The sequence below is a fragment of the Pseudonaja textilis genome, chromosome 4, assembly GCF_049901715.1.
Source record: "Pseudonaja textilis isolate UNSWEBS1 chromosome 4, rPseTex1.2, whole genome shotgun sequence".
NCBI lineage: Eukaryota > Metazoa > Chordata > Lepidosauria > Squamata > Elapidae > Pseudonaja > Pseudonaja textilis.
This window is the reverse complement of record NC_141993.1, coordinates 14,550,409-14,578,025: the sequence shown is the minus strand read 5'-3', so window position 1 is coordinate 14,578,025 and position 27,617 is coordinate 14,550,409. Positions and strand designations below refer to the sequence as shown.

The 27,617-nt window shown below is 40.8% G+C and overlaps 1 protein-coding gene across 13 annotated transcripts in view; it reads left to right on the top strand.

Annotated features, from left to right (window-relative positions):
- PIK3AP1 (phosphoinositide-3-kinase adaptor protein 1) overlaps positions 1-27,617 on the top strand; it is a 143,432-nt gene that overhangs the window by 5,804 nt on the left and 110,011 nt on the right. For 7 of the 13 annotated variants that reach the window (XM_087933862.1, XM_087933859.1, XM_026711025.2 and 4 more), the window contains exons 2-4: positions 13,752-14,159; positions 22,516-22,667; positions 24,829-24,973. In XM_087933862.1, the coding sequence (XP_087789988.1) occupies positions 13,752-14,159; positions 22,516-22,667; positions 24,829-24,973 (705 nt within the window). The remainder of the gene's footprint in view (positions 1-13,751; positions 14,160-22,515; positions 22,668-24,828; positions 24,974-27,617) is intronic. The other 6 variants (XM_087933867.1, XM_026711031.2, XM_087933865.1 and 3 more) reach the window with 1 other exon arrangement.

Genomic DNA, 27,617 nt, shown 5'->3' with positions numbered 1-27,617 from the left:
GTCAGACAGGGAAGCTGTTGGGTTGTTCTTGTTGCTTAATAAAGAGTTTGAAGTCGAAAATCACCATCTATCTCTTCACTCAGCCACAATCTAACAGTGGCGACAAAGGTGGGATCAGAAGAGAAATAATCAAAAAGAGCTGATCGTGATCCCAGCTGGAGCAAAGAAGATGGGCTGTGTCGGCATCTCACTCTCAGTGACCATCACCCAGCCTCCTAATCGCGGATCTGCATCGGTCCTACCAAGATGACTACACATGCCCCACCTGCTCTATTCAACCCAGCTTCAGAGAACTGGGACTCCTATATCATCTGGTTCGAATTATTCTTGGAAGCTAATGACCTCTTGGGACTCTCTGACAATAGGAAGAAGGTGCTCTTCCTGAGCTATTGCAGCTTAGACATATTTAAGACTGCCAAGGCGCTCATGGCACCAGTAGCCATGCAGACTGTACCCTGGATGATGCTTCAAAGTATGCTCAGGACTCATTATGTGTCCATACCATCTAAAATTGTCAGGGGGGAGACTTCCGATTGATGTCATGATGAGACCAGAAACAGCAAACAGAGGTCTCCATTCCTGTGCTGGCTTCTCGTCGTTTGTGGGCTCTGGACAGAGCCGAAAACCACCTTGCAGGGGTGACGAAGTTAAGGAGAAGTGTTCGGTGAGGTTCCAGGGGAGAATGCAACTCCCCGGTAGAAACCCCGAACTTGTTCTCTATGCCACGACGGAGAGAAGAGAGGGCCAAGATGGATGCTACAAAGTTGGGACAGCCAAGGAACATCTAAGCACAGCGCTGATGTGGAGACTGGGAAGGGTGAAAAGAATCTATATTATTTGTAATTACCCCAAAAGTCTATAATAGAGAAGAATAAATAATTGTGCTAGCGGCAGATAAAAGAAGAATTTGGAAATATAAAGAGTTTTAATTTTTTTTAAAAAAAACCTAAAATTTGAAAAGGAACAAATTTAGAAGAACATTAATTTAAAATTGGTGATTGGGCAGGATTTGGCATTAAAGGGCATTAATATGAATGCTGGAAATGATTGTTTTAAAAAGGAGTAATATTTGATTTTTGGTGAAGCTAAATAAAGAAATGGAAAAAGAGTGGCTGTGGAACTGGACTAAAAGGGCTACTATCCTGTAGATCCCTTCAAACTAACGACTTTATTAAAAGAAAAAATTAAAAAAGAAATAAAAAAGACATTATAGTAAGACTCCTGGAAGTTGGACTGATTAACATTAGAAATAAAGATTTGAGGACATTGGTATTTTAAAACAAGAGACACTGGTTCAAATAAAATAAAATTAACTGGATACTGGACAATTGGAATAATAAGCAATATAAAGATGAATAAAATATGTAAAGAAATAAGAATGGATATTCGAGCTATGAATGAGATGGATTTATGCACTAAAATACAGAATACAGAAGAAAATTCAGAAATGGTGATGGCAGAAGAAGAAGGAAAAAAAAGGGGGAGGAGTCAGAAGAAAGGAACCAGTGAAACAGAACAAAATGAACAACAAATAATACAAAGGAAGAAAAAAGTTGAACATGAGATATTAATGATAGACATAATAAATAAGGGGGGATTGAGATTGAAATGCTGATAAATGAAATGGTTAGGGGAATACAGAGAGGAGATCAAAAGAATCTTGGGGCAAACTTTGAGAAAAGGAAGAGAAAATATAAGAAAGTTATGCTAAATAGAGGAAGGACTAAGGGAAAAAGCCAAAAAATGATAGTAAATGGCAAGCAAGCTAAGAAAAGACGAATTAGCATAAAAGAAAGACTTATAGATAATGGCTAGAAATGGAAAAGAGGGAGACTCCACAGGAAGAAGTATATTTGTAGTAAATATATATAATAGATTTTGAGGAAATGGGATTACAAACTATAACAAGAAGGAATAATTTTAATGTAATAGTGATGAAAACAAGAATTTATAATAGATTAATCAAATAAAATAGAAACGTTTATGTAAGATATAAGCGATCAATAGTTAGGATATGAAAATAAATGTTATGTGGAGTCTGACAGAGAATAGATATAACTGTATAGTAAGATAATATTTTTAATGAACTGTATATTTTGTTATTCATATAGATAAAGTAACAAGGTAATAATGTAAGTTTGAATTTATTGGCTAAGAGAAAATATATTAGTGTTAAAATGTTAGAGGGAAGGAAAATAAAATATAAGCAATAGTGGCAAATGTAATATTGGGGGAACATAATAGGGGAATATTATAAATTAAGATGGAATTTTTGAACATTTAAAGAATGGTACAAAATTGTAAACATGGTGAGCACAAGAATACATGATTAAGGAAATTAGAGATTGTTTAATATGTTTTTAATGAATTAAATATTTTGTTATCTACGTGTACAAGGTAATGAGGATACATTGTTATAAATTTGATAATATAATATATAAATATGGCAACTATAAAAACATACAATTAAGGACATTAGAGAAGGGATAACTTTAAATTAAGATGAAAATTTTGAATGGCTAATGAAATGAAATGATTTGATTAAATTATAAATACGTAGAATATATGACAAAGGAAGATAGAGAGTGAATTAAAATAAAGAGACTGATACAAAGTAATTTATGAGAATATAAAGTTGAAAAAAATGATAGACAATGAAGTGATGCTGGAAAGTTGTATTTATGATCATGGACATGATTGGTTTAAAATGTCAAACACCTGAAACTGTATTTAAATGTATTTAAATAATTAAAAAATAAAAAAGCTTTTTGACAAAAAAAATAAAATTGTCAGGAAGCATGAATTCAACTGCCAAAACCAGGAGGAGGGCGAGTCGATTAACCAATACATCGCTGCATTAAGAAAAGCCACATTGTATTGTGAATTCAGGGAACTTGATTAAGTTCTCTTGGATAGAATAGTCTGCAGAATAAGGGATATTAATCTCCAAAGGTGCTTGCTCACAAAACCTAACCTGTCACTACAGACAGCACTAGATGAAGCCAGAGCCGCAGAAACTTTGAATGTGTCTATGGTGCCAATTCAGAAGTCTAACACCCCACCAAATTTGTGCAGAGCTATTATCATTCATCAAGAAAGCACCAAATGTGAATAATCGTCCAAGGAGAAAGATGAGGTTTGCCGCCTTCATTTGGCAAAAAAGAGGATGAACCCCAAAGCAGAAGAAAAGCAGGCTATGTGCTCTGGGTGTGAGGACAATCACCCCAGATTGGTGTGTAGATTCAAAGATGCCATTTGCCAGAGATGTGACAGGAAGGGGCACTTGGCAAGGGTCTGCCACACCAGTCACCCTGCCGCATACTGCACAAACCAGCCTGCCTACCAGATGGGTCCCCCAAAGGAGCAACCCTGGAAAATCCAGTGGGGAGAAGGACATGTCACAGCCCAAGAACACATACCAGATGACCATTGGACAAGCAAGTTCACCATGCGCAAAGAAAATCCATGTCAGAGTCCTCATTGAGGGATCACTGTGTACTATGGAAGTGGACACTGGGTTGTCAATGTCAATCGTGTCCTGGGTGACAATCAAGAAAGTAGTGCCAGGGGTCATGAAAAAACAGTTGAAGTACCAATGAATTCAGCTGAAGGATTATCAAGGGAACTGTATCCCTGTCATAGGGAGCGGGACCTTTCAAGTACAATTCAAAAAGTTTAGGGGACCTCTGCAGCAGACTGTAGTGAACGGCGCCCTGCCAAGCCTGCTTGGCTTAGACTGGTTCACATTCCTGGGCCTGGGATCCACACCATCGGAGATGACAGCACTGATGAGCTGATCAAGGAATTCGTGGACATTTTCAATGGGAGTTTGGGCAAATATATGGGGACACACATCTCCTTCAACCTCGACCCCAAAGTCACCCCCATAAGGATAAAGCCACACAGGGTCCCTTTTGCATTGTGGCCCAAACTAGACAATCAGCTTGATAAATTAATTGCCCAGGAGTTTTTGGAGCCGGTAGACCATGCCAAATGGGAGACTCCCATAGTAATGCCGGTCAAACCAGACCGCATCTGCAGGGACTACACATGTATGATCAACAAGGCTTTACAGCAGAGTACCTATTATTACTCACTGGGGGTGCTTTAAATGCTGCCGATTGCAATTTGGCATGAGTATAGTACCAGGGCTATTTCAAACCGTCATGGAATATCTTTTTACAAGACATTCCAGGGGCTGTGCCATATTTCGATTATGTCCTGATTGCCTCCAACCACAAGGAACTCATTGGCTGACTAAGAATAGTCCTTAATAGGTTTCAGGAAGTTGGACTAAAGGTTAAATAGGAGAAGTGTCAGATAGAGGTGCCCTGGGTCAAGTTTTTGGGTTATTTGATTGATGGCTCAGGAATACATCCCACTGAAGACAAGTTCAGAGCCATTAAAGAAGCTCCCACTCCCAGAAACCAGTCAGAACTCCAGGCCTTCCTGGGACTGTTAAATTTCTATAGTATGTTTTTGCCACAGAAGGCAACAGTGGCCAAACCATAAAGGGGCAAGATGGACCTGGGGCCAAAGGGAAACTGCTGCATTCGCCGCAGTTAAACACTTCTATCTTTAGAGAGTGTCCTGATGCAGTATAATGAGACTATGCCTGTAATCCTAACATGTGACACCTCCCTGTTTGGCTTCAGGGCTATCCTCAGCCACCGAATGCCTAATAGGTTCGAGGCCCCAATCACATTTTATTCCAGGACACTATCAGCAGCCGAATGAAACTACAGCCAGCTGGACAAGAAGGCACTGGCTATAGTGGTGGGGGTCAAATGATTTCATGAGTTTCTGTATGGCTGGAAATTCGAACTGGTGACTGACCGCAAAATGCTACTGGGCCTGCTTGCCAGGGACCACCCAACATCCAACATTTTATCACTGTACATGACACGCTGGACAATATTCCTGGTGGCCTACCATTATCAGCTGATTCACTGACCTGGCAAGACCCTGGGCCATGCCGACGCCCTCATCCGATGCCCTCTTCCAGCAATCATGAAAGACCCCACCCCTATTGCACCCGTACTCCTCATTGAGGAGATATTTTCCAGCTCCATCACAGCAGCTGAAATAGCGAGACACTCAGCCAAGAATAAAACCTTGGCCCAAATACTAAGCCGGGTGTGGAGGGGGTGGCCAAAGGGGCCAGTTGGTGTGGACTTACAGCCATTTCATGCTCAGCAACACGAGCTACCAGCCCAAAGAGGTCTGCTGTGAGGGGATCAGATAATTGTACCCCCAAAATTAAGGAGATCGATATTAGAGGTCTTACATGTGGGGCATCCTGGCATAGTCAGGATGAAAGCACTGGCCAGAAGTTACGTGTGGTGGCCAAATATGAACAAGGAAATTGCAGAATGGGCTGCCACATGTACACCAGGAATCCAGACCAGCACCCGCCCCCTGCCCCAGCACACGAATGGGAGACACCAAAAGCACCCTGGTCAAGGGTGCACATAGATTTTGCTGGTCTGTTTCAGGGCTGTACATTTATGGTCATAATGGATGCATACTCAAAATGGCTAGAAATAATATTCATGTTCTCAATAACATCCAAGGCAGTCATTAGGGTATTGAGGACTGTTTTCAACACACGGCCCATCAGATGTACTAGCCTTGGTCAACGGGCCCCAATTCATAGCGACACAGTTTGAAGTCTTCTTTGCAGAGCAGGGAATTTGCCATGCCCTGGTCGCACCATTTCACTCATCCAGCAATGGTCAGGCAGAAAGAATGGTGCGATCAATGAAAGAAGCACTATCACAAATAGGCCCAGAGGACTGGCAAACAAGGCTTGACAAATTCCTACTAGTCCAGCACGTAACCCCTAGCGCCACCACAAACTGAAGCCCATCTGAGCTATTAATGGGTCACTGGCTCAGAACAGAGCTTGACTGGCTTGATACCCTAACTACGCAGCAGAAGCGCCAACCAATTTGACCAGCGAGCTCTGGTCATTCTCCTATGAGCTGCTCAGAGCATCCAGTAGTGGGAGGTGCTTCAGTCTCTGCTTTGTCAGGCTGAGCTTGAATTGAGGAATGCTCCTCCTCCTCCACGTGACTCCTCCGTAGCATTCCCCAGTTTTAGCTTAGCCTCCGGCTCCCTCTGGTCATGATAAAAAATTCTTTAATTTAGACTCAGGATTTTCAAAGTTGCTGAGTACCCCGGAAGTAGATGAGCCCATAGTGGGCCTAGCGTCCTCCCTAACTCCGACTGAGGCACTAGAGGCTCTAAAGCCTGAGGAAAAGTGGGGCGAGTTAGCTCTGCGCAGGGCTCACCAGTCAGATGCATGGGCCATCAGATCGGCTACAGCCGCATCCTTTTTCACAAGGGCATCCCTTCATTGGCTTCGCCAACTACAGCAACACGTCCCCTCGACTAACATCAGGGCACACCAGGACATCGCGAAGATTACGGCTGCTGCTGAGTTTTCTACTGATGCCACTTATCACTCAGTCAAGTTTTCCTCTCGGGCAATCACATCACATGTCACTGCCTGCCGATTACTCTGGCTGAGACACTGGCAGGCAGATTTTAAAAATAAAGCAAAACTGGCATCCTCCCCCCTTGTGGGGGACAAGCTGTTTGGCCCCTCCCTGGACCCCTTACTTATGGAAACCCGCAACAAGAAAAAGTTTCTTCTCTCCTTCTTTCATAAATCTGATTTCAGATCCCCCCAGCCCTTTCGGAGAGGCTCCTTTCGGCCCTCCTACCAGGCTCCCTTCTCCCCCAGATATCAGAGGCCCCCTCCCTTCAGACCAGGTCAGCCCCAGGACAGATCTGATCCAGGAGACAGAAGTAGAAGGGGCAGCCAATACAAGAGGCCTTTTCGAGGGACTGGAGGCAGGCCTTTCCGACGTCCAAGATAGGTCGGGAGAGACCCTTCCCATTGGCAGTCGCCTTAAGTTGTTTGCGAGTCAATGGGAAGCCTCTACCTCTGACACTTGGGTCAGAGACACCGTTAGATTTGGCCTTGCCCTTGAGTTTCACACCACTCCCCCAAATTTCTTTATGTCATGCCCCCCCTCCAGAGACCCGACCAAGCGTAATCTAATGGATTTCGCTATCTAACACCTCCTGAACATAAAAGCCATCCAATCAGTTCTGTATGACCAAAGAGGGCGAGGTTTTTACTCTCATCTCTTCGTCGTTCCCAAACACTCGGGGTGGGGGGGTGGAGAGCAATTTTGGATTTAAAAAGGCTTAACCGTTTTCTGATTTATCGTAAATTCATACCCTACAATCTATATTGATGGGCATCAGACATGGGGACGTGCTCACGTCCATCGACCTCACAGAGGCGTATCTTCATATCGCTATTTGGCCTTCCCACTTTAAATTTCTAAGGTTTTGTTACAACAATCACCACTTTGAATACGTGGCCCTCCCCTATGGACTAGCCTCTGCCCCCAGAACCTTTACCAAGGTTCTCGGAGCACTTGCTGCCCACCTCAGGAATATCCCCATTCGCCTTCAGTGTTACCTGGACGACATTTTAATCCTGTCCCCCTCTAATTCCCAAGCAGCAAGGGATACCCAGGCCATCTTAGCCTCTCTCCAGGAGCATGGCTTTCTCATAAATTGGAAAAAGAGTCAATTATCTCCATTGACTCGAATAACTCATTTGGGGGCTGTTATCGACACATTGGAAGGCAATGACATATAAGGTAGCTTTCCTGGTAGCTATCACCTCCGCTCGTCGCATATCGGAAATCGCAGCCTTGTCCGTCAGACAAAACCTCTGCATTTTTCATATCGGGTGGTTCTCCGTCCTAATCCCTCATTTGTGCCCAAGGTCAACTCGGCCTTCCACCGAGCACAGGAGCTCATTCTTCCCAACTTGATGTTAGGCATGCCTTGCGAATATACATCAAGCACACTCAGTCCTTCAGAAAATCGGAAGCTTTATTTGTTTCCTTCCAATCTAAGGTACAGGATCATAAGGTATCCCCATCCACCATAGGTCATTGGATAAGAGCAACAATAGCTAGATCATATCAGGCTCAAGCCCTGCAAGTGCCTAGAGGCATAACTAGAGGCATAACTGCTCACTCAACTAGGAGTGCGGCGACCTTGGCAGCTTGGGCCACTCAGACACCAATATCTGAAATCTGCCGGGCGGCGAGTTGGGCCTCCCCATCACCCTTCATTAGGCACTACAAAATTGATGTGTTTGCCTCTGCAGAGGCCACATTTGGCAGATGGGTCCTGCAACGGGTTCTTAGGGACCCTGAGGAGATCCCAAACCAGACGGAGTCCCTCCTGTAGGACAGGCCAAGCTTTGGTATGTCCCACTACTGGATGCTCTGAGCAGCTCATAGGAGAAGGGGCGTTGGTACTTACCTGATATGCCCGTTCTCTTTGAGCTGCGAAGAGCATCCAGCCCCACCCTTTTTTTCTGTCTGGTGGGCTCTTGTTTCGGCCAATGAACCTCTCTAGGTAGTAAGGATGAGAGCACTTATTCCTCTCGTCTTTGCAAAACTGGGGAATGCTACGGAGGAGTCACATGGAGGAGGAGGAGCGTTCCTCAATTCAAGCTCAGCCTGACAGAGACTGAAGCACCTCCCACTACTGGATGCTCTTCGCAGCTCAAAGAGAACGGGCATATCAGGTAAGTACCAACGTCCCTTCACTGTAGGGGATTTGGTGTATGCCCACAACTACACTGGGGATGCTCTCTGGGTTCCTGCCAAGGTGGTAACCATTACAGGTCTCTGTTCATATAGGGTAGAGCTAGAGGACGGGAGACTGTGGAGAAGACACATCGATCAACTCTGTGGCCTGTTGGGAACTTCAATCCACCAGCAACCAGAAATAACACAAACTAAAAATGCCCCTTTAGAAATGAACAAAAGTCCTGAAATCCCACCAGCAGCAGATGAAAACCCGAACAAATAATGGGTGCACATACCTGGAGAACCAGGCATCCAGTGGAGAGCCATCAGGGAACTGGTTCCAAGTGAGCAGGCCACGCCCAGGGCTGAGTTCCAGGCGATTCCATTGGCTGACTTAGGAGCGGCAGCAGACCCAACTGAACAGGCCGCCACCACTGCTCCAACTAAATTGCACAGGTCGGAGTGAGCTAATCGCCACCCCGCCTACCTGCGCGACTATGTCAGCTAAGCCGCTCGCTGACTGGTCAATGTCCTATCTAGATGGGGAGTGGTGGTGAATATCTAAATGAAGGAGTAAAGCCAAGGAATGAAGGCTTCACTCTGGTTTGCCATTACGGCGGGAAAAATAGTTTATCCTGATTGGTTGAGCCCATCTGACAGCTCCCTATAAAAGGGCGAGCTGTGAGACAAGCAAGCCACTAGGTTGTTGTTCTTGTTGCTTAATAAAGAGTTTGAAGTTGAAGATCAATGTCTGCCTCTTCACTCAGCCCATAATTTAACAACTTCTGCAAATGGGAAGAGGTTGGACCAGTTGTCTTGGTGGTATCTGATGTAACATCTAAGGTACTGCTCCAGCAGGCCACTTGTATTTTCACAGGTTTCATTTGTTTGGGAGTGATGCAAGGAGTGCATTTCAGTTTGAGCAGTGGCAGTGGCCTGGTCAATTGGGTCTGCTGCTGCTCCTGAGTCAGCCAATGGCACCTCTGAGTGTCCCCAACAGCTTGAGAAACTCTTACCAGAATTGTGAGGTGAATTGGACACCTCTGTCTGAGATAATCTGGTTGGGGAGGGGGGGCATGAAGCATGTAGATGTGCTGCATAAAGTGTTTTGTTAGAATACATGCAGAGGGTATTTTGGAGCAAGCCACAAAGTGTACATGCTTAGACAAGAGGTTAATAATAAGGTTTCTGGCAGATATTTCCTTCCAGGGTGCCATGGGCTTGCCAAGGTGGTCTTTCGCCACTGCACACACCAGACACCCAGAAACACATGTCTTTCTTCACATGGGGTCACCAGAACCGAAGTTTTATTAAATGAAGAGTTTTGACAAAGTCATGGCTTCACTGTAGAATGGGTAGCGTTTGGCTTTTGGGCATGTAGAGTCAATTTTCCATGCAAGCAGACCATCACATAGAGTGCAATCCTATTGGTGGTGGATAAATTAATCATCCCTGGTTAAGGATGTTTTCAGTGCTTGTATAAGATCATCGGCCACTTGGGGCACTGTTTTGGTCTGTCCTCTTGTGGCCAGGGCTGCCAGCTGGCTGGAGGGAATGACTGAGTTAACAGCATTCTGTTTAGGGCTGTTGTACTATGGTAGCCTGGAGAGGGCATCCGGCAAAAAATTCTTTCTCCCGGTTAAATAACATAGGGTGAAATTGAAATGGTTAAAATACTTCACCCATTGTACTTGTTTTGGAGATAGCTTGTAGGATATTTTAACACCTCTAGGTTCTTTTGGTCCGTGCACACTTTGAAAGGGGTCTTGCTACTTTCCAAAAAGTGCGTCCAGGTGAAAAATGCTTCCTGCACTATATAGGCTTCCTTTTCCCAGACTGCCTACCTGTGCTCTGCATCCAAGAGCTTTGTGGAGGTGTAGGCAGAGGGTTGCAGGATTCCTTCTTTATTTTTCTGTAGGAGAACAGTCCCCACTGCTACATTACTGATGTCAGTCTGGATGACAAAAGACATACTAGAATTTGGATGCTTAAGGATGGGTTTGGCAGTGAACAAGCATTTAAGCTTCTCGAAGGCTGCTTGGAATTCCATAGACCATTTAAGTGGTTTCACTCAGTTTAGATTTTCCCTCCCTGCTTTTTTCAGGAGATTGGTAATCGGAAGGGCTATTTGGGCAAAGGATAGGATAAACTGCCAGTAAAAGTTAGCAAAGCCGAGAAAGCTCTGCATTTGCTTCCAGGTGCATGGGGTTTCCCATTCTAGTGCAGCTTTCCCTTTCTCAGAGTCCATTTCTACTCCTTTGTGTGAAATCCAGTAGCCTAGTCTATTTTAGTTTTATGGAATTCGCACTTGGGGAGCTTTACGTACAGCTACATATCACAGTTTTGGGACATATATTGGCACAGGCTGGTAAAACTGACTCTAAAGGTTCCAGCAGTTTTCACCTAATTAAAAATAAAAGTTATTCCCCCTTTCCCAAACAATTAGTCACATGGTCCAATCAAGGTGCTGTCTGGTTGCTTGGAAACTTCATTCCTCCTCTCAGCCACCTGTGAGAATGTCCTTGGTTCTCAGGGGAAACTATTTTGTTTTGACTACAAAACCCCAGCTATCTCTATTTTCCCCTCACTATCCCTCAGCATCATTGTGGCTACACTGAAACCTCCAAGATGGCCTCAGACAGGCCAGCTTCAGAGTTGACACCTTTCTTTGAACCATACCCGGTAATAGGCTTTTCTCAAATCTGGCATGGTAAAAAAAATTCCACTTTGCTAGATGGGCTAACATGTCCTTCATTAGCAATAGGGGATATACATTTTCCACACAGATCACACTAAGCCCATGATAGTCCATGCATAGATGAAGGGAGCCATCTTTCTCTTCCCAGAATAGCACGGGAGATGCCATGCGCAACTTTGTAGATTGAATAAAACCTCTGGCTAAATTCTTATCTGTGATTGCCCTCAGTTCCTCAGCTCTCTCAGTGTCATAGAGTAGAGCTTGGGTTTGGGTAATTAGGCCCCAGGTAGAATTTCAGTGATGCAGTTTGTGGGCCAGTGAGGTGGAAGCATGTCTGAATCCTGTTCACTGAAGATTTCTTTCAAGTTCCAATACTCTCTTGGGATTAGCAAAGAGAGATTTGTCTACTTGCATGCTACTGCTGTGCTTTGCCCTTTCACTTTCCTAATTGGCAGTGCATGGTTGACTCCTTGCCGCCCTTTTTTTTAGCTCCTGTGGATGCCGCAGCTCAGCAATCAGCCCCCCAATCACGTTCTTTACCACACCAAAAGCATCTGGCCCTGCAGCAGCGAGAACTGGTGTTTTGTTTTCTTGGTTTTGAAGGCTCTCATTTTTTTGGCCCAAATAAACTTTGCTGTTCTTGAATGGTATGTGCGTAGTATTTGGCCAGTTGATTTCCACCTAATCTGCCAGGACATACCAGTCTTGGAGGGTCCTTGGCACCCCCCTGGACAGACAGGAGTAGAATACTTTGTTGGCCGACCTCTCTTGGAAGCACACTATCAGCATGCCCTGAAGCCAATCTGCCAGTTTGCTGGCCAAGCTTCAGAACTCTTGAATGTAGGCTGTGATGCATCTTCTTGCTTGCTTGAGGATTTTGGTCGGGTTCATACCATCTGGTCAGCAAGTGGGTCTTCAAACCGCTTCCTCTAGGCAGCCATAAATCTGTTGAACTGGTGCAGCTTCATTGTGTCATCATCAGGGAAGCCACTAGCCTCTGTGTGGCTTCTTCCTCAAAGGCCATGGTGATGCACTACCCTTTGGCCAGGTTGTTCAGTAGATCTGCACCATACTCTTCCATGTAATTCCACACAGGTTAGGAGGAAGGCCAGTTGTTAGGATATGTGCAGAGTAACCCTTGTATAAAAAGGATATGCACATGGAAAACGGTTTATGAGAACAGTTACGAAGAAATATACAACCACATAGAGTTGAACAAGTTGTATTAATGTTTACTTGAAAAAATGGCACAGTCCAATAAACAGTCCATGTTATACACATTTTTAACAGTCCAGAAATATCCAGTTATAAAGTCTTCTTACATCTAGTTATAAAGTCTTCTTACCGGTTCCATGTCTTTTACAGCAGACAAATATCAAACCATAATATAACAAATAACCTTTGATATCAACAGAATATCAAAATAAACAGGGTTAGTCAGTATCGGTCCGTAGTCAGTATCAGTATCAAGAGAGATCATCAGTAAAAAAGAGAAAGAGAATTAAACCATGATCTATAGCTCCCTCTTATGGCAACTTGTAGCATATTTAATCAACCAGAACACAGCATAATACATCACAGTATTTTCCTTTAAAGCTACAAACATATATATTTGTAGTTTATATATTGTCAACCCAATTACGTTATTTACATATACATAATACCAGCTATTTCACATCTCCATTGAATTTCACTCCTAGCACCACTGGACTGAGGTCTCCTCCTCCAGGGATAGTGGCTCAGGTCAGTGGTGGAGCTGGTCAGGCAACTGCTGGCTGGGCTGCTGCCCCCTGGGTCTGCTGCGCTGATGGTGGATCTGCCCTTCAGTTCTCAGCTTGTCAAAGGCATCCCTCAGAAAATGAGTTGCCTGCTCAAGCACCATCATGTGAAGATCTGGTTCATCCGGTATGGGCTCACATGCCTGTATGGAGCACCAGGCTTGGGATTGGCTCCCACAGGTAGGAGTTACTCCTGACTCTTTCAGTCAGGTGCTTACTTCTGGGGGAGTCTCCACTTCTTCTAGCCCAGGGATACTCCCTCCTGTCCCTCAGTTTCAAAGTGGCTGACCCCCAGGCTCCATCTCCTCCTTCTCTCCATTATGGTCTGACATCTCTTGCACAATCTCCACAGTAGAGGTGATTCTCTGGGTGGATTGTTATTGCCATTCTGGCTTAAACATTGGACATTCCATTCCCATGCTTGTGGGCTTAGGGTCAGCCAGCTGATGTCTCTGGCAGGCACTCGAGTAGTTTTGGTTTCTGGTCTTCCCCTCCTATCTGTTGTCCCTCTCCCCCACCCAGGGTACATGGCAGTCTTGTATCAGCCAAGATGGGGTAAAGTAGGAAAACAACACTGAAATTTGATTAAATTAGTGTAGCTTAACACCCTATTTGTAAGATCAAACTTATTTTACTTTTCAACAGAACAACACTCTGATGCTTGCAGTGTGCTGATTGTATATGGAAAAGATGCTGATGAATGGTGTCAGTATCTTCAGAGTCTCTTGCACTCATGCCAAGCAATTCAGAGCTATAAAGTGGAGAACAGAGCTTCTATTTCCATGGCGGAACAGGTTTCCTTCAAGAACAGCAAGTGTATAATTATTCTACTGTCATCTGAATTGGTACAGAGCTTCTGTATTCCTGCTGTACTTCAGAGTCTGCAAAATATTCTACAACCTCCATCAAAAGTGGTGAAATTTTTCTGTGGTGTTTCAGCATGTGAGAATTACAATGAGTTTTTCAAAGACTGGTCTCAATGGAAAGAGCTTACCTATGATGATGAACCAGAGGCTTATGTTGATGCAGTCATAAATGTTATTTCAGAAGCAGGTAAGGTGCTATGTTTTTTTAAAAAAAATGTCTGTATTCCCCATTCTGGGTATGGCTTTACTCTGCGTTGTACAGTATCATTTATTTTTCTTCTGTGAGCTGCTCAAAATCTATTAGAGTTAGGTGGTATCTAAATCTAATGAAATAAAAATTAAATAAAGTTAGTTAAATAGTTGATTGTTTAACTGGAGACTTTCTCCAGATTTTCATCATGCATTGTTTTCTAAACCTTCCTTAGAAACGAGCCTTGCACTTTTATATTCAAAATATTTAACTTTGCATACAACTGTAAAATCAAATACTGATGCTGTTTTCCTTGTTTCATGTTATAAATCTGAGAGATACAGGTAGTCCTCGAATTATGACCACAATTGAGCCCAACATTTCTGTTGCTAAGTGAAACATTTGTTAAGTGAATTTGACCTATTTTATGATTTTTCTTTTCACAGTTATTAAGAGCATTTGTTAAGTGAATTTGCATTCCCCGTTGACTTTGCTCATGAGAAGGTCACAAAAAGGGATCACATGACTTCGGGACACTGCAACCATCATAAATATGAATCAGTTGATAAGCATCAGAATGTTGATCATGTGACTATGGAGATGATGCAATGGTGATAAGTCCCTTGTTTCAGTGCCATTGTAACTTTGAACAATCATTAAATGAACTGTTTTAAGTTGAGGACCACCTGTAGTTTGGTGTAGTGGTAAAGATATCAGGCTAAAAACCAAGAATCCTGAGTTCAAGTTCCACCTTAAGCACAAAGCCGAGGTGATCTTGGGCCAGTCACTCACTGTCAGCTTTAAGAAGCAGGCAAAACCAGTTCTGAAAATAATTGCCAAGAAATCTGAAGGGATGTGTTAAGGCATTCTGCAAGAATTGAATGTAAGAAAAAATATTATAAATATATTTGACTGCAGAGGACAAAAATTACAAATGACTGGGGCCAATGTCAGTGGATAATTTAATACAGGGGTGTCAAACTGTCAGCCCGTGGGCTGGATGCATCATGCACAGGCCATGTTCATCCTAGCTCCGCAAAGGCAAAAAACATGATACATCACATGATGCGATCGAGTTTGACACCTATGATTTAATAGCATGCAACTTTGTTAAATTAGATGCTTCAACAGGGATATCAATACTACATATTACAAAATTACGTAAGTACTGAATTGCAGAAATTACTTTCATATCTGTATTTTTCTGTTTTATTATTTGCATAGGATCAATGAGATTCAGGATTATCTTCTGAAAAAAGCTCAACTACTTACAGTGTGTTCAGAAAGTATTCAGACCCCCTTCACTTTTGTCAAATTTGTTATGCTGCAGCCTGATTTTACAGTTGTTGAAATTTTTTTCTCATTAATCTACATCAGTACCCTATAATGACAAAGTGAAAATAGAATTTCAAAATGTCTGTAAATTAATTTAAAAAACTGAAATATATTGATATAAGCATTCAGACCCTTTGCAACAACACTTGAAATTTAACTCTAGTGCTCCTATTTTTCTTGATAGTTGCTGACAATATTTCTACACCTTGATTGGAGTCCACCTGTGGTAAATTAAATTGACCTTATTTGGAAAGGCACACATCTCTCTATAGAAGGCCTCACAGCTGACAATGCATACTGTAGCAGAGTAAAAAGCCATGAGGTCAAAGGAACTGCCTACAGAGTTCAGGATTATTGCAAAGCACAGAGCTGGGAAAGCCTATAATAAAATTTCTGCTGCACTGAAAGTTCCTAAGGGCACAGTGGTCTTCATAATTCTCAAATGGAAGAAGTTTGGGACAACTAGAACTCCTCCAAGAACTGGTTGCCTGGTCAAACTGAGCAATGGAGGAGAAGGGCCTTAGTAAAAGAGGTGACCAAGAAGTTACCTGATGGTAACTGAGCTCCAGAGATCCTGGAGATGGGACATCAGAGATCCAGAAGGACAACCATCACTGCAGCCCTTCACCGATCTGGGCTTTATGACTCAGTGCAAAACACATGAAAGCCTTCTTGGAATTTGCAAAAAATTACTTGGAGCAGAGGTGGTATTCAGGTTCTAACCAGTTCTGGAGAACCGGTAGCGGAAAATTTGAGTAGTTCGGAGAACTGGCGGTAAACTTTCCCCAGGAGTGGGATGGGAATGGAGATTTTTATAGTATCCTTCCCCTGCCATGCCCACCAAGCCATGCCACGCCCACCAAGCCACGCGCACAGAACTGATAGTAAAAAAATTTGAATCCCACCATTAACTTGAAGGACTGTAAGGAATAAGTTTCTCTGGTCTGATGAAACCAAGATTGAACTGCTTGGCCTCAATTCTAAACTTTATGTCTGAAGGAAACCAGGCACTACTCATCACCTGTATCATCCCAACATGGTGGTGGCTATTTTTCAGCAGCAGAGACTAAGAGATTTTTAAAATAAATTTTACAGATAAATAAATATCTAAACTTCTGTTTTCACTTTGTCATTATGGGATACTGAGTATAGATTAATGACAATAATGAAATTCAATTGTAGAAATAGGCTGCAGCATAACAAAATGAAGAGGGTCTGAATACTTCCCGAATGCATAGTAATTGCTAAATAATGATTGTGCTCTAGAGGATTTTCTTGTATTTGCTTTTAGGCTTCAAAGAGCTCTTTCTCAATATATTTTTACCCCTTTCTATGCAGAACCAGAAAAGATATATCAATATATAAGCTAATGTTTTAATGCAGAGGTCCCCAACTCCCAGGTCACAATCCATGACTGGGTTGCAGGTCATTTGGAATTGAGCTGTGCAAGTGGTGGGCAAGCGTGTGTACATGTGTAGCTCCACTTGTGTGAGTGGTGGGTGAATGTGCAAATGTGCAAAGCTTCAGGAATTGGAGCTGTACATGGTCACACATGCACCTGCCACTCACACTGAACTAACCCCCCTCCTCCCCACTGTGCCACCAAGCTGGAAAGGTTGGAGAGTGCTGTTTTAACAAATGTATGGGACTGGTCACTATTACAGAAAAGATATTGAGACTTTGGGAAAAGTGCAGAGAGGAGCAAATAAGATAATTAAAGGCCTGGAGACTAAAACATATGAAGAACGGTTGCAGGAACTGGGTATGGCTAGTCTAGAAAAAAGAAGGACTAGGTGTAAGATGATAGCAGTATTCCAGTATTTGAGGGGGTACCAGAAAGAAGTGGGGTCAACTTATTTTCCAACGCACCAGAAAGCAAGACAAGAAATAATGGATGGAAACTAATTAAGGAGAGGAGCAATCTGGAATTAAGGAGAAACTTCCTAACAGTGAGGACAATTAACCAATGGAACAGCTTGTCTTCAGAAGTTGTGGGTGCTTCATCACTGGAGGTTGATGAAGAAGAGACTGGACAGCCACTTGTCTCAAATTGTATAGGGTCTCCTGCTTGAGCAGAGGGTTGGACTAGACCTCCAAGGTACATTCCAGCTCTATTCCGATTGATTGATGTCACTTAACTAAAAATTAGGTTGTCAAGCACCATGGCCATTTTCTAATGTTTACTGCCTTTGCCTTTTGTAAAATCAGAGTATGATAGGATGCACATGTTGGAAGAGAACGTGTAGAATATTTAGCCCAACCCCTTCCTTAGTGTAGAAATTCACTAATATAGCATCCCCAGAAGATGTCCATCCAGCCTTTATTTAAATATATTCATAGGAGAATTCCTTTTTCTGAGGATTTGTATCTATAGACTCTACCTAGTACTAGATGAACCTTGTCAGAACTGGCTCTTCTGATACCTATCAATCAATCCTAGAGTTGAAAGGAACTACAGTAGAACCTCTGGTCATAACCATAATTTGTTCCGTAACTTTGGTCGCAAATCGATTTGGTCGTGACCGGAAACAAGACTGACTGAGCATGTGCTTACAAATAAAAATGGCGCTGAAGGGGAAATTGGCCATAGCCATGTTTGATCGCCACCTGAGTATGTGTTCATCACCAGATTCAAAAATGATGTGAATTTTTCGGAACCTGGTTTGTTCGTGGCCAGAAGTGTTCATGACCAGAGGTTCTACTGAACAAGGATCCAACTCTCTGAAATTTGCAGGAAAACCACTTAATCCTTGAGAGATAAGAAAAGGCAAAGAAAACAACCTTTCTCTGTTTAGTTAGGGTGAGGAAATATTTCTCGGTCCCCTAACCTCCTAAATTCTTCGTGTTTCAAAATCATGGAAAAAGGTGGCTCATGAGGAACAAAACTTCTGGCTTGTGAAAAAGAGCATCTCTTGCCTGTTTTATGAGGAGGAAATTTGTGGATACTGACTTGATATTATCTAACTTTCTGCAGTCTGAAAGTAGACTTGTAATTAGTGTTAATATAGATGGGACGCGGATTTTTCCCCTTTTATCACATCTTACTTGCTGTTTTTCTTAATTTATTAAAAGTAGCCTTACTGAATCCCATGATTTGAGTCTTCATAGCAAGATTTTTGTTAAAATCAATGTGAATCACTTGTTCCCGAAGTTCCCTCCACTTTAATATTTTTAATTCCTATATCTAAAATATATCTCCTAATTATGTGCTGTATTATTGCCCTACTCCCTTCTTAGAGATGAACTATTTCCTAAGCATTCCATTTATTCATCCAGAAACTCTATTTGCCTCATATATTACTAACTGCTCATGTTGCAATTAGTCATCTTTATATTTGCATTGTATTATATTTCCATAATACAATTGCATATCTTTTATCATAATCTTCTATAAATCAACAAACTTACAAGAAACATTTTCATACATTGTTAAATGACTTGCTGAAGAGCAACATTTTAGTCTGCAGGTATAATTACTTTTCTGTATTCTGTGGGGGCCCTGAGGTAAGTCAGTGTGGGGTGGCTCCACCCCCTGCATCACATGACCATGGCACCATGATCAACCAGACAGAATGGTTGGACACCAGCTGCTCAGGCTCTTATGTAGGGCTTACTGGACCTAATTCTTGCTAATAGAGAAGAAATGATAGAGGGAGTTGAAGTTGCCGGAACTTTGGGCGACAGGGACCCCGTCATACTGGAATTCAATATAATGCAAACAGAAGCAATAAAATATAATCCAACCATTGTCTTAGATTTTAAAAGAGCCGAATTTTAACAAACTCAAGAGAGAGCCTAAGCAAAAATTCATGGATAAAAACCCTAAAGGGGAAAACAACTCAAGAAGTGAACAATATGATCAACAACTCAAGAAGTGAAAAATATGATCAAAAAAGCCCAGTCCAACACAATACCACTAGAAAAGAAATTCAAGAAGAAACCAGCATGGTTGCACAAAGATCTCTCTGATAAACTGGAAGACAAAAAAGATAAGTACAAAAAATGGAAAGGGGGACACATAACTAAGGCAGAATGTCAGCAGATAGCCCAAATCTACAAAGATGAAGTCAGGAAAGCAAAGGCTCAGTGAACAAAGACTTGCAACAAAAGTCAAAGATAATTTTAAAAAAGCTTCTTTCAATATATAATTAACAAGAAAAAAGTCAAGGAAACAGTTGATCCACTAAAAAGAGAAGATGGCAAGGAAGTAAAAGTCAGCAGAGAGAATGTCAAACTGCTCAACTCATTCTTTGCATCGGTCTTCACGCAAAAAGAAACTATAGCCCAACCTACCAAAAACAAATCCATAAAAGACAGAACTAGAAATAAAAATTAAAATAAGCCCCCCAAAATGGTAAAGGAAACCTGTCTGATCTTGATGAATACAAATCACCAGGACCAAATGAATTACATTCCAGAGTTCTGAAGGAACTGGCACATGTTATCTCAGAACCGTTGTATCATATATTTTAAAAAAATCTTGGAGCACTGGGGAACTACCAGAGGCCTGGAAAAGCTGAGGTGGTTCCCATCTTCAAAAAAGGTTAAAAACAGACCAGAAAACTACAGACCAATCAGTCTGACATCAATACCTTGGAAGATACTGGGGGGGAAAATGGAAATCTGTGAACATCTAGAAACAAATAGTTATTACTAGTAGTTAGCACAGGTTTGTTAATAGCAGATCATGCCAAACTAGTCTTATTTCATTCTTTGACAAAGTGATAAAATTAGTGGAGCAGATATAATTTACTTGGACTTCAGTAAGGCATTTGATAAAGTAGACCATAACCTACTACTAGATAAACTAGAAAAATGTGGGTTTGACAGCATCACCACCAGATGGAGTCATAACTGGCTGACCAATCATAGTCAACATGTAGTCCTCAATGGAACTGCATCTACATGGAAGGAAGTATGCAGTAGAGTACCCTAAGGCTCTGTTTTAGGCCCAGTACTCTTCAACATCTTCATCAATGACTTGGACAAGGGGATCGATGGGGAACTCATCAAATTTGCAGATGACACCAAGCTGGCAGGAATAGCCAGTATCCCAGAAAACAAGTGCAGGATCTCAAAAAATCTTGACAAACTTGAACAATGGGCCCTATCCAACAAAATGAAATTTAATGTGGAAAAAAGCAAGGTTTTACACTTGGGCAGGAAAAACCAAACTACAAGTTCAGATTAGGTGAAACCTAGCTCAAAAACAGTAACTGTGAGAGGGACCTTGGAGTCCTAGTGGATGATCACTTAAACATGAGTCAGCAGTGTACAGCAGCAGTCAAAAAAACTAATATAATCTTTGGTTGTATAAACAGAGGCATAGAATCAAAATCACAAGAAGTATTAATACTGCTTTATAAAGCCTTAGTAAGACCACACCTAGAATACTGCATCCAGTTTTGGTCACCACATTACAAAAAAGATGTTGAGATTTGGAAAAAGTGCAAAGAAGAGCAACTAAGATGATTAAGGTCCCGGAGACAAAAACATATAAAGAACAGTTTTTGTATCTTCATAAACAACTCAGATGAGGAAATAGAAGAACTTACCAAATTTGCAGATATATTAAGCTGGCAGGAATAGCCAACACCCAAGAAGATAGGCTGAAAATCCAGATGGATCTTGACCCGGTTGAACCCTGGGCCCTATGTAACAAAATGAAATTCAATGTAGAGAAAAGTAAAGTCCTACACTTAGGCAAGAAAAACCAAAAGTACACATATAGACTGGATAAAACCAGGCTTAATAGCAGAGTAAGAGGGATCTTGGCATCTTTGTGGACAATCAATTAAATATGAGCCAATAGTGTGCGGTGACAGCCAAAAAAGCCAATGTAATCATAAGTTGCATTAACAGAGGGATACAATCAAGATCAAGGTATTAATAATAAGATAAGGTACCAATACCACTCTATAAAGTCTTAGTAAGACCACACCTAGAATGCTGCATCCAGTTTTGGTCGCCACAGTATTAAAAAGATGTTGAGACTCTAGAAATAGTGCAGAGAAGAGCAACCAGGATGATTAGGGGATAGGAGACTAAATCATATGAAGAACAGGCATGGCTAATCTAGTGAAGAGAAAGCCAGGGGGAGACATGATAGCAGTGTTCCAATATTTGAGGGGCTGCCACAGAGAGGAAGAGGTCAAGCTACTGTATTTTCCAAAGCACCTATAGGCCAGATAAGGAATAATGGATGGAAACTGATCTAAGGAGAGATTCAACCTAGAATTAAGGAGAAATTTTCTGGCAATGAACAGGAATGGAATAGCTCGCCTTCGGAAGTTGTGGGAGCTTCATCATTGGAGGCTTTCAAGAAGAGATTGGACTGCCATTTGTCAGAAATGGTGTAGGGCATGGGTGTCAAACCCCCTGGTTCCTAGTCATGAGTTATGGTTATGTCATTTTTCAGAATTTCTCCATAAAAATGGAGAAAGCATCTATAGAATCCTTCCTACTTTTTTCTTTAGCTTATTGACATCAGTTCTCTTGTAATGTAGATCACTAATCTGTCTATCTGTGATGGAAAGGGCACCTGCAGCAGCAGAGGGGGAGGGTTTTACCAACTCAGATCTTTTCTGGAAAGAGACCCAGATTAAGAGATTGTGCATAATAATATTATCAATATGATCATTTTGTGTGTTATGTGTTTGTATGTGCTTTTAAGTCATTCTTGACTCTTGGTGACTGCCTGGACAAGTCCCTTACCAAGACTTTGGAAGTGGCTTCCCATTATCTCCTTCCTAGGGTAGGCAGAGTGTGCCCACCACAATGTCCAGGAATATCACACAGTTGACTTTGTGTCTAAGGTAAGACTAGAACTCATGGTCTCCTGTTTCTACTCTGATACCTTAACCTCTATACCAAACTGGCTCTCCATATGATCCTTACTGAGTTCAAGTAATATTTCTTATATAGAATGCATTTAATTTTTAATTCATGTTCTTTTTATGGATTTTCTTAATAGCCAAACAATTTTCTGAAATCACATTAATGTTTATCCTCTTCTTAGATTCTGGTTGTGATTCAGTGGCTGATGCAAAGATGGAGGATGCTGGGCGTCTACAAGTGTCATACACTGTTCCAGCCTGCCAGGCATATGAAACTTTAGTGACCAGATTAGAAAATCTTGTTGCAGTGCAGCCTGATCGTATACGCTGTGGGGTACAGTATATTTCTACTTTTTCAAAGTTGATCTGATAGAACTGGAAGAGAAATCATGCCCTGCAGTAGATACAGCTTAATTATAATAACACAGCTATTCACAAGCAGATTTGTCCTTAACACTGCTAGCCAAATTTTTGAGTTGACTATGTAGGTAAGAAAATGTGTGATATATGTAACTGAGTTCTGTAACACATTTTCCTTTTCTTGGACAAGAGATGGTGAATCTGCAACCAAATACAGTACTCTTCAACCAAAACGTAAGCAACCTTAGCCAGCATAGAGACTGATTAAGGATGCTTAGTTAAATCACAGGTCACATCTGGTTTACCAAAAGTACTCTATCCCTGCCATATTCTTTTTTATTATGCATTTCCTTTTTCTAGTGTTATCTGAGGTCTTACATGAGTTTGGGTTGAATTTGAGTTTTGTTTTCTGTAATTCATCTTATGGGGGAGGGAAACAACTTATGTTGCTGGGGTTTTATTGATGTTGTAGTTCTGCTCAAACATAACTATAATGATTTTTTTTATCTTTGTCGGCTGCATAGTTGGCCTGAATCTATCAAAAAGATAGTGCTTGTACCAAGAAGGTTGGTTTCCAGGTTTCTAGCTTGTTTCCTCCCCTTTCCTCCACAATGTCCTGAAAAGAGAAAACCTACAGCATCCCTGCCATAATAAACAATAAGATGAGATAATTCAATTTGGAAGAAATGATACCTTGGTTAACCCAGACCCAAATTGTATAGGGATTTATTGGTTTCATTGAGAAACTTGGTAATCAGAGTAGCACCATCCATATTGGTTCTGTACTTCAAAAGTGGTTCTTACCTGACAGCAAATAGGCTACTGCATTTTATTTATTATTTTATTTGTTTATTAAATGTACTGGCTACCCATCTTAACACAGGGTAACTCTGTGCAACTGAGTTTTGAAACAATTATAGTTTCAGGTAATCTTAAGGGTAGGTCTAAGCAAAGAGACTATTACAGTAAACCAGTCTAGGGGTAATGAAGATATAGGTAATTTTTGCTAAGGTCTTCTGCTCTCAAAAGTGCTTCAACTGGGACACCAGCCAAAGCTGCTCTCTTGTATTTCAGAAGGAGCTTAGTGTCCATGAGGGACTGAAGCTGTGGATTTGCCACCCCCTCCAGAGTGAAAGGAGGACTGACAACACATGTGGTGGTTTTTGCATGAATAATAGACTAACAAGAGTTGGAAGGGAGCTTGGATGTCTTCTACTTTCAGCCTTTTAAAATATTTATGTGGAACAAAAAGGAGGGAGAAAGGTCTTCTTTTAAAACCAGTTCTGCCCTAAACTGAGCTGGTTCTTTCTAATATTGTACTACAATTTCTTCAATCCTGCAATTGTTTTATTAGTCACCTGAGCTGCTTTGCAAAATGGGTAGATTGGGCTCAGACAATTGGGCTCTCTGTTGTGGAGAGAGGAGAAACAAGCCATGTGCACCAAAGCCTGTTGGAAAATCCTTGGAAAGTTTTAAGAATCTAACTGCTTCATATATTTTGGAAGGCTGAACATGACTCTTAAGGATAAATAACTATTTAGAATAACTGAAATCAAATGCAGTGTTAATTGAATGTGGAGGTGTGCATTCAAATGTTTTGTGAAAAACTGTTGAAAAATTATAATTGACTGAAAATAACATGGATAGAAAAATAATGTAAGAGTCAATAGCAGCAGGCAAAATGAGTATAATTTTTTAATCATAGCTTTGTAAAAATTTTCATCTCCCCCTGCCTAAAAATACATATTTTAGAAAAAAATGTGACTGATATTTGCTGAGTGATAGAGCTTGTTTGTAATTGGCTTAAGTGCCTAAATACATTTTAATGCTTTTAATATTGCATGACACTTATGAATTTGCTAAATGAAGGACAGCAATGTCTCCTCTCATTATCACTGTCACCACAACAATCAAGTTGTGATGAGAATAAATTTTGTTTCATTCCCTCTGAACCAATGTTATCAGGCTCAGCAGCCATCTATATAGGGTTGAAAAAAAAGATGCATTCCTCCTCATCCCAAGCACAAATAAGGAGAACTTATGCTTTAGATCCTCATGCCCGAAAAGATACCAATGTATTGTGAAAACAGAATATTCCAAAGGCCCTAGATCTTACAATGTTTTTTTTACTGTAGGTGCAGACAACCATTTTTATAATCCTAAAGTGTAAATTGGATAGACAAATAAAAATGGAAGTAGAGTTTTCTTCTAAGAGCTGTCAGCCACTGCGACTATCAGCAAGTATCGAGAATGAGTATACAGTCTCCGTTTACGCACCGGGTAAGTACTAAAGCTGGTCTTTTTATCCTGAATTTGTGTATGTGTTAAAACATTTTGGTAGAGTTTATCTTTCTATTAGTGGCAGACTTTACTAGGCTAACAAACAAATCACAAATACTTTTCATGTCACCGAGGATGCAAAAGGCTATAATTAAAAAATAAACTTATTTACACAAACTCAGAAGTGGATGACTGGTAGAATGCACAGAACTAAAAGAGTTTAAGATCATAAATGAGACCTGCCTTTTTCATGGGTTAATACAAGAAGTCAAAATGTGAGGAGAAAGCTGACATAGGAAGCAGAAGCTCAGCTGCATTTCCTGTTTCCTGTACTTTCTGTTCATGCTGCTAATTTTAACAAAATGATATTTTTAAAAGCATTAAGAAACTTCTCTTTATATATTGTCAGAGAACATATTTCCTTTTTTAAAAATACGTTTTTATTAAATTTTACACAGTTAAAAACAACACAAATACAAAACAACCCAACAACACAAATACCATATTTACAATGTTGTGACATCTACTTTCCCAGTTTTTGTTAACTATCTATATATTTATATATACATTTATTTGTTTATATTATTTTTTATTCTTGCTGTCCTATCATCCAACCAACTATACCATTTTTTCCAGACTGTATAATATTCCTTCTCTTTCCTCTCTTGTAATTCCAACATGAGTTTTGCCATTTCTGCACAATCCATAATTATCTTTACAATCATACTGTCTAAAATATTAGCTAAGAACCTTACAGATTGCCAGAAAAAAGAATTAGAAAGGAAAACGGAACTGCAAATTACAAATAAAATTAAATATTTAGGAATTTGACTAACAATGAGGTGCTCGTCGATAAAAGAAGACATAATAAATTAATGAATCAGACAAAGATTTGGAAATGTAGGGAAAATTACAACTATCATTAGTAGGAAAAATTTCTGCAATAAAAATGAATTTATTACCAAGATGGTTGTATTTATTCCAAATGATTCCTATAAAACTTAACAAAAAATTCTTTGGGGAATTAAATAGGATAACAACTAAATTTATATGGGCTGGAAAAAAACCAAGAATAAGGCTAAAGTTATTGCAGGATAACAGAAATAGAGGTGGCTTCGGACTACTTGACTGGGAATCCTACTACTATGCAGCAGCACTGCTATGGATTAAAGATTGGATATCCTTGAATAACAAAAAAATAATAACACTGGAAGGGCCTGATCTGCAAATAGGGTGGCACCACCAAATTAGAGATGCATTATTACAAATTTTGGAGAAAATAAAAAGAAAACATATCAAAATCCCAGGGTGGTTATCAACAATGGAAGCTATGATATATCTAAATACATTCAATAAAACCAAAATTATAAGATATAGCCAATTACTAGATAACCAAGGTAGATTAAAAACAAACCAAGAACTAAGAGAAGAGGGAATAATGATAGATTGGTAGCCTTATTTGCAGTTGCAAACAAGATATAAAAAGGACATGGAAGAATTCGGTACAGATAGAACACCAAAACAAATTGACAAAATTTTATTAGGGTCAGAAGAAAAATTTATAACTAAAATGTACAATTATCTACTCAAATCTGATAGGGAAGAGGAAACTGTTAAAGGAACAATGATAGCCTGGGAGAAAAATTTTGGATACAATATACAATTAGAAGATTGGGGAAAATTATGGACCAAAATTATAAATTGACTATGGCTGCTGCTTATAAGGAGAACCTTTACAAAATGTTTTATCGTTGGCATCTAGCACCAGCAAGATTGGCAAAATTTACCCAAATATGAACCCTAGATGCTGGAAGTGCAAAAATAAACAAGGTACCTTCTTTCACATAGTGTCATGCCCCTGGTGGAGAGGAGGAACAGCCAACGGAGTGAAAGTGTGGCTCTGGAGGTTGTGGAGGAGGCTGGGGAAGTCAGAGGAGGACCCAGGCCCATCCCCTATCCATCCTAGGGCACGCAGGGAGGAGAGGATAAGGGAGAGACGTGGTCTATTTGGGAGGAGAGAGCCTTGATCCTCTTCATGGGCTGCAGATGTGAAAACTGCATAAGAGTTTGGACCTGCGTTCTGGCAAACGCTGGAGACAAAGTATGTTTTATTTTGGTTTGAGGTTATCTTGGTTGGTGTCCTTCCAAAAGACCGTGCCTTGTTATCTCCTTGAATTTGGTAAATATTTCTCCTGTTCTGTTGTGGAAATTTCATCATTATAGTTTGTTTGGTTTTTATTTTCACCTCTATCTGCTCATTAAATTCGGACTGTATTGCTTTCTTTTGAAGACTATTTTTGAGTATGTTTTATCTCCAACTGAGAATTATTGAACAGTGGGGCCAAATTGGAGGCATTAAAGGACATTTATTTCCGTTTTGGATTTTGTTATGTTTGTGTTACACTCTCGGTCATCACACATGTGGTGGTCCTGCCCTAAAGCAAAAGAATACTGGAATAAAATTAGAACATGGTTGCAAGAAATTACTGGATTTCACATAGAATTTAAGCCTTAAATGTTTTTGTTAGGGATAATTAGAGGAACATTTAAGAAAGAAATTGAACACGAAAGTGGTGATCATTATAGATCTTTGGTTGAATAACAAATATATTGTAAGAATATAAGAATATAAGCATATAAAGTT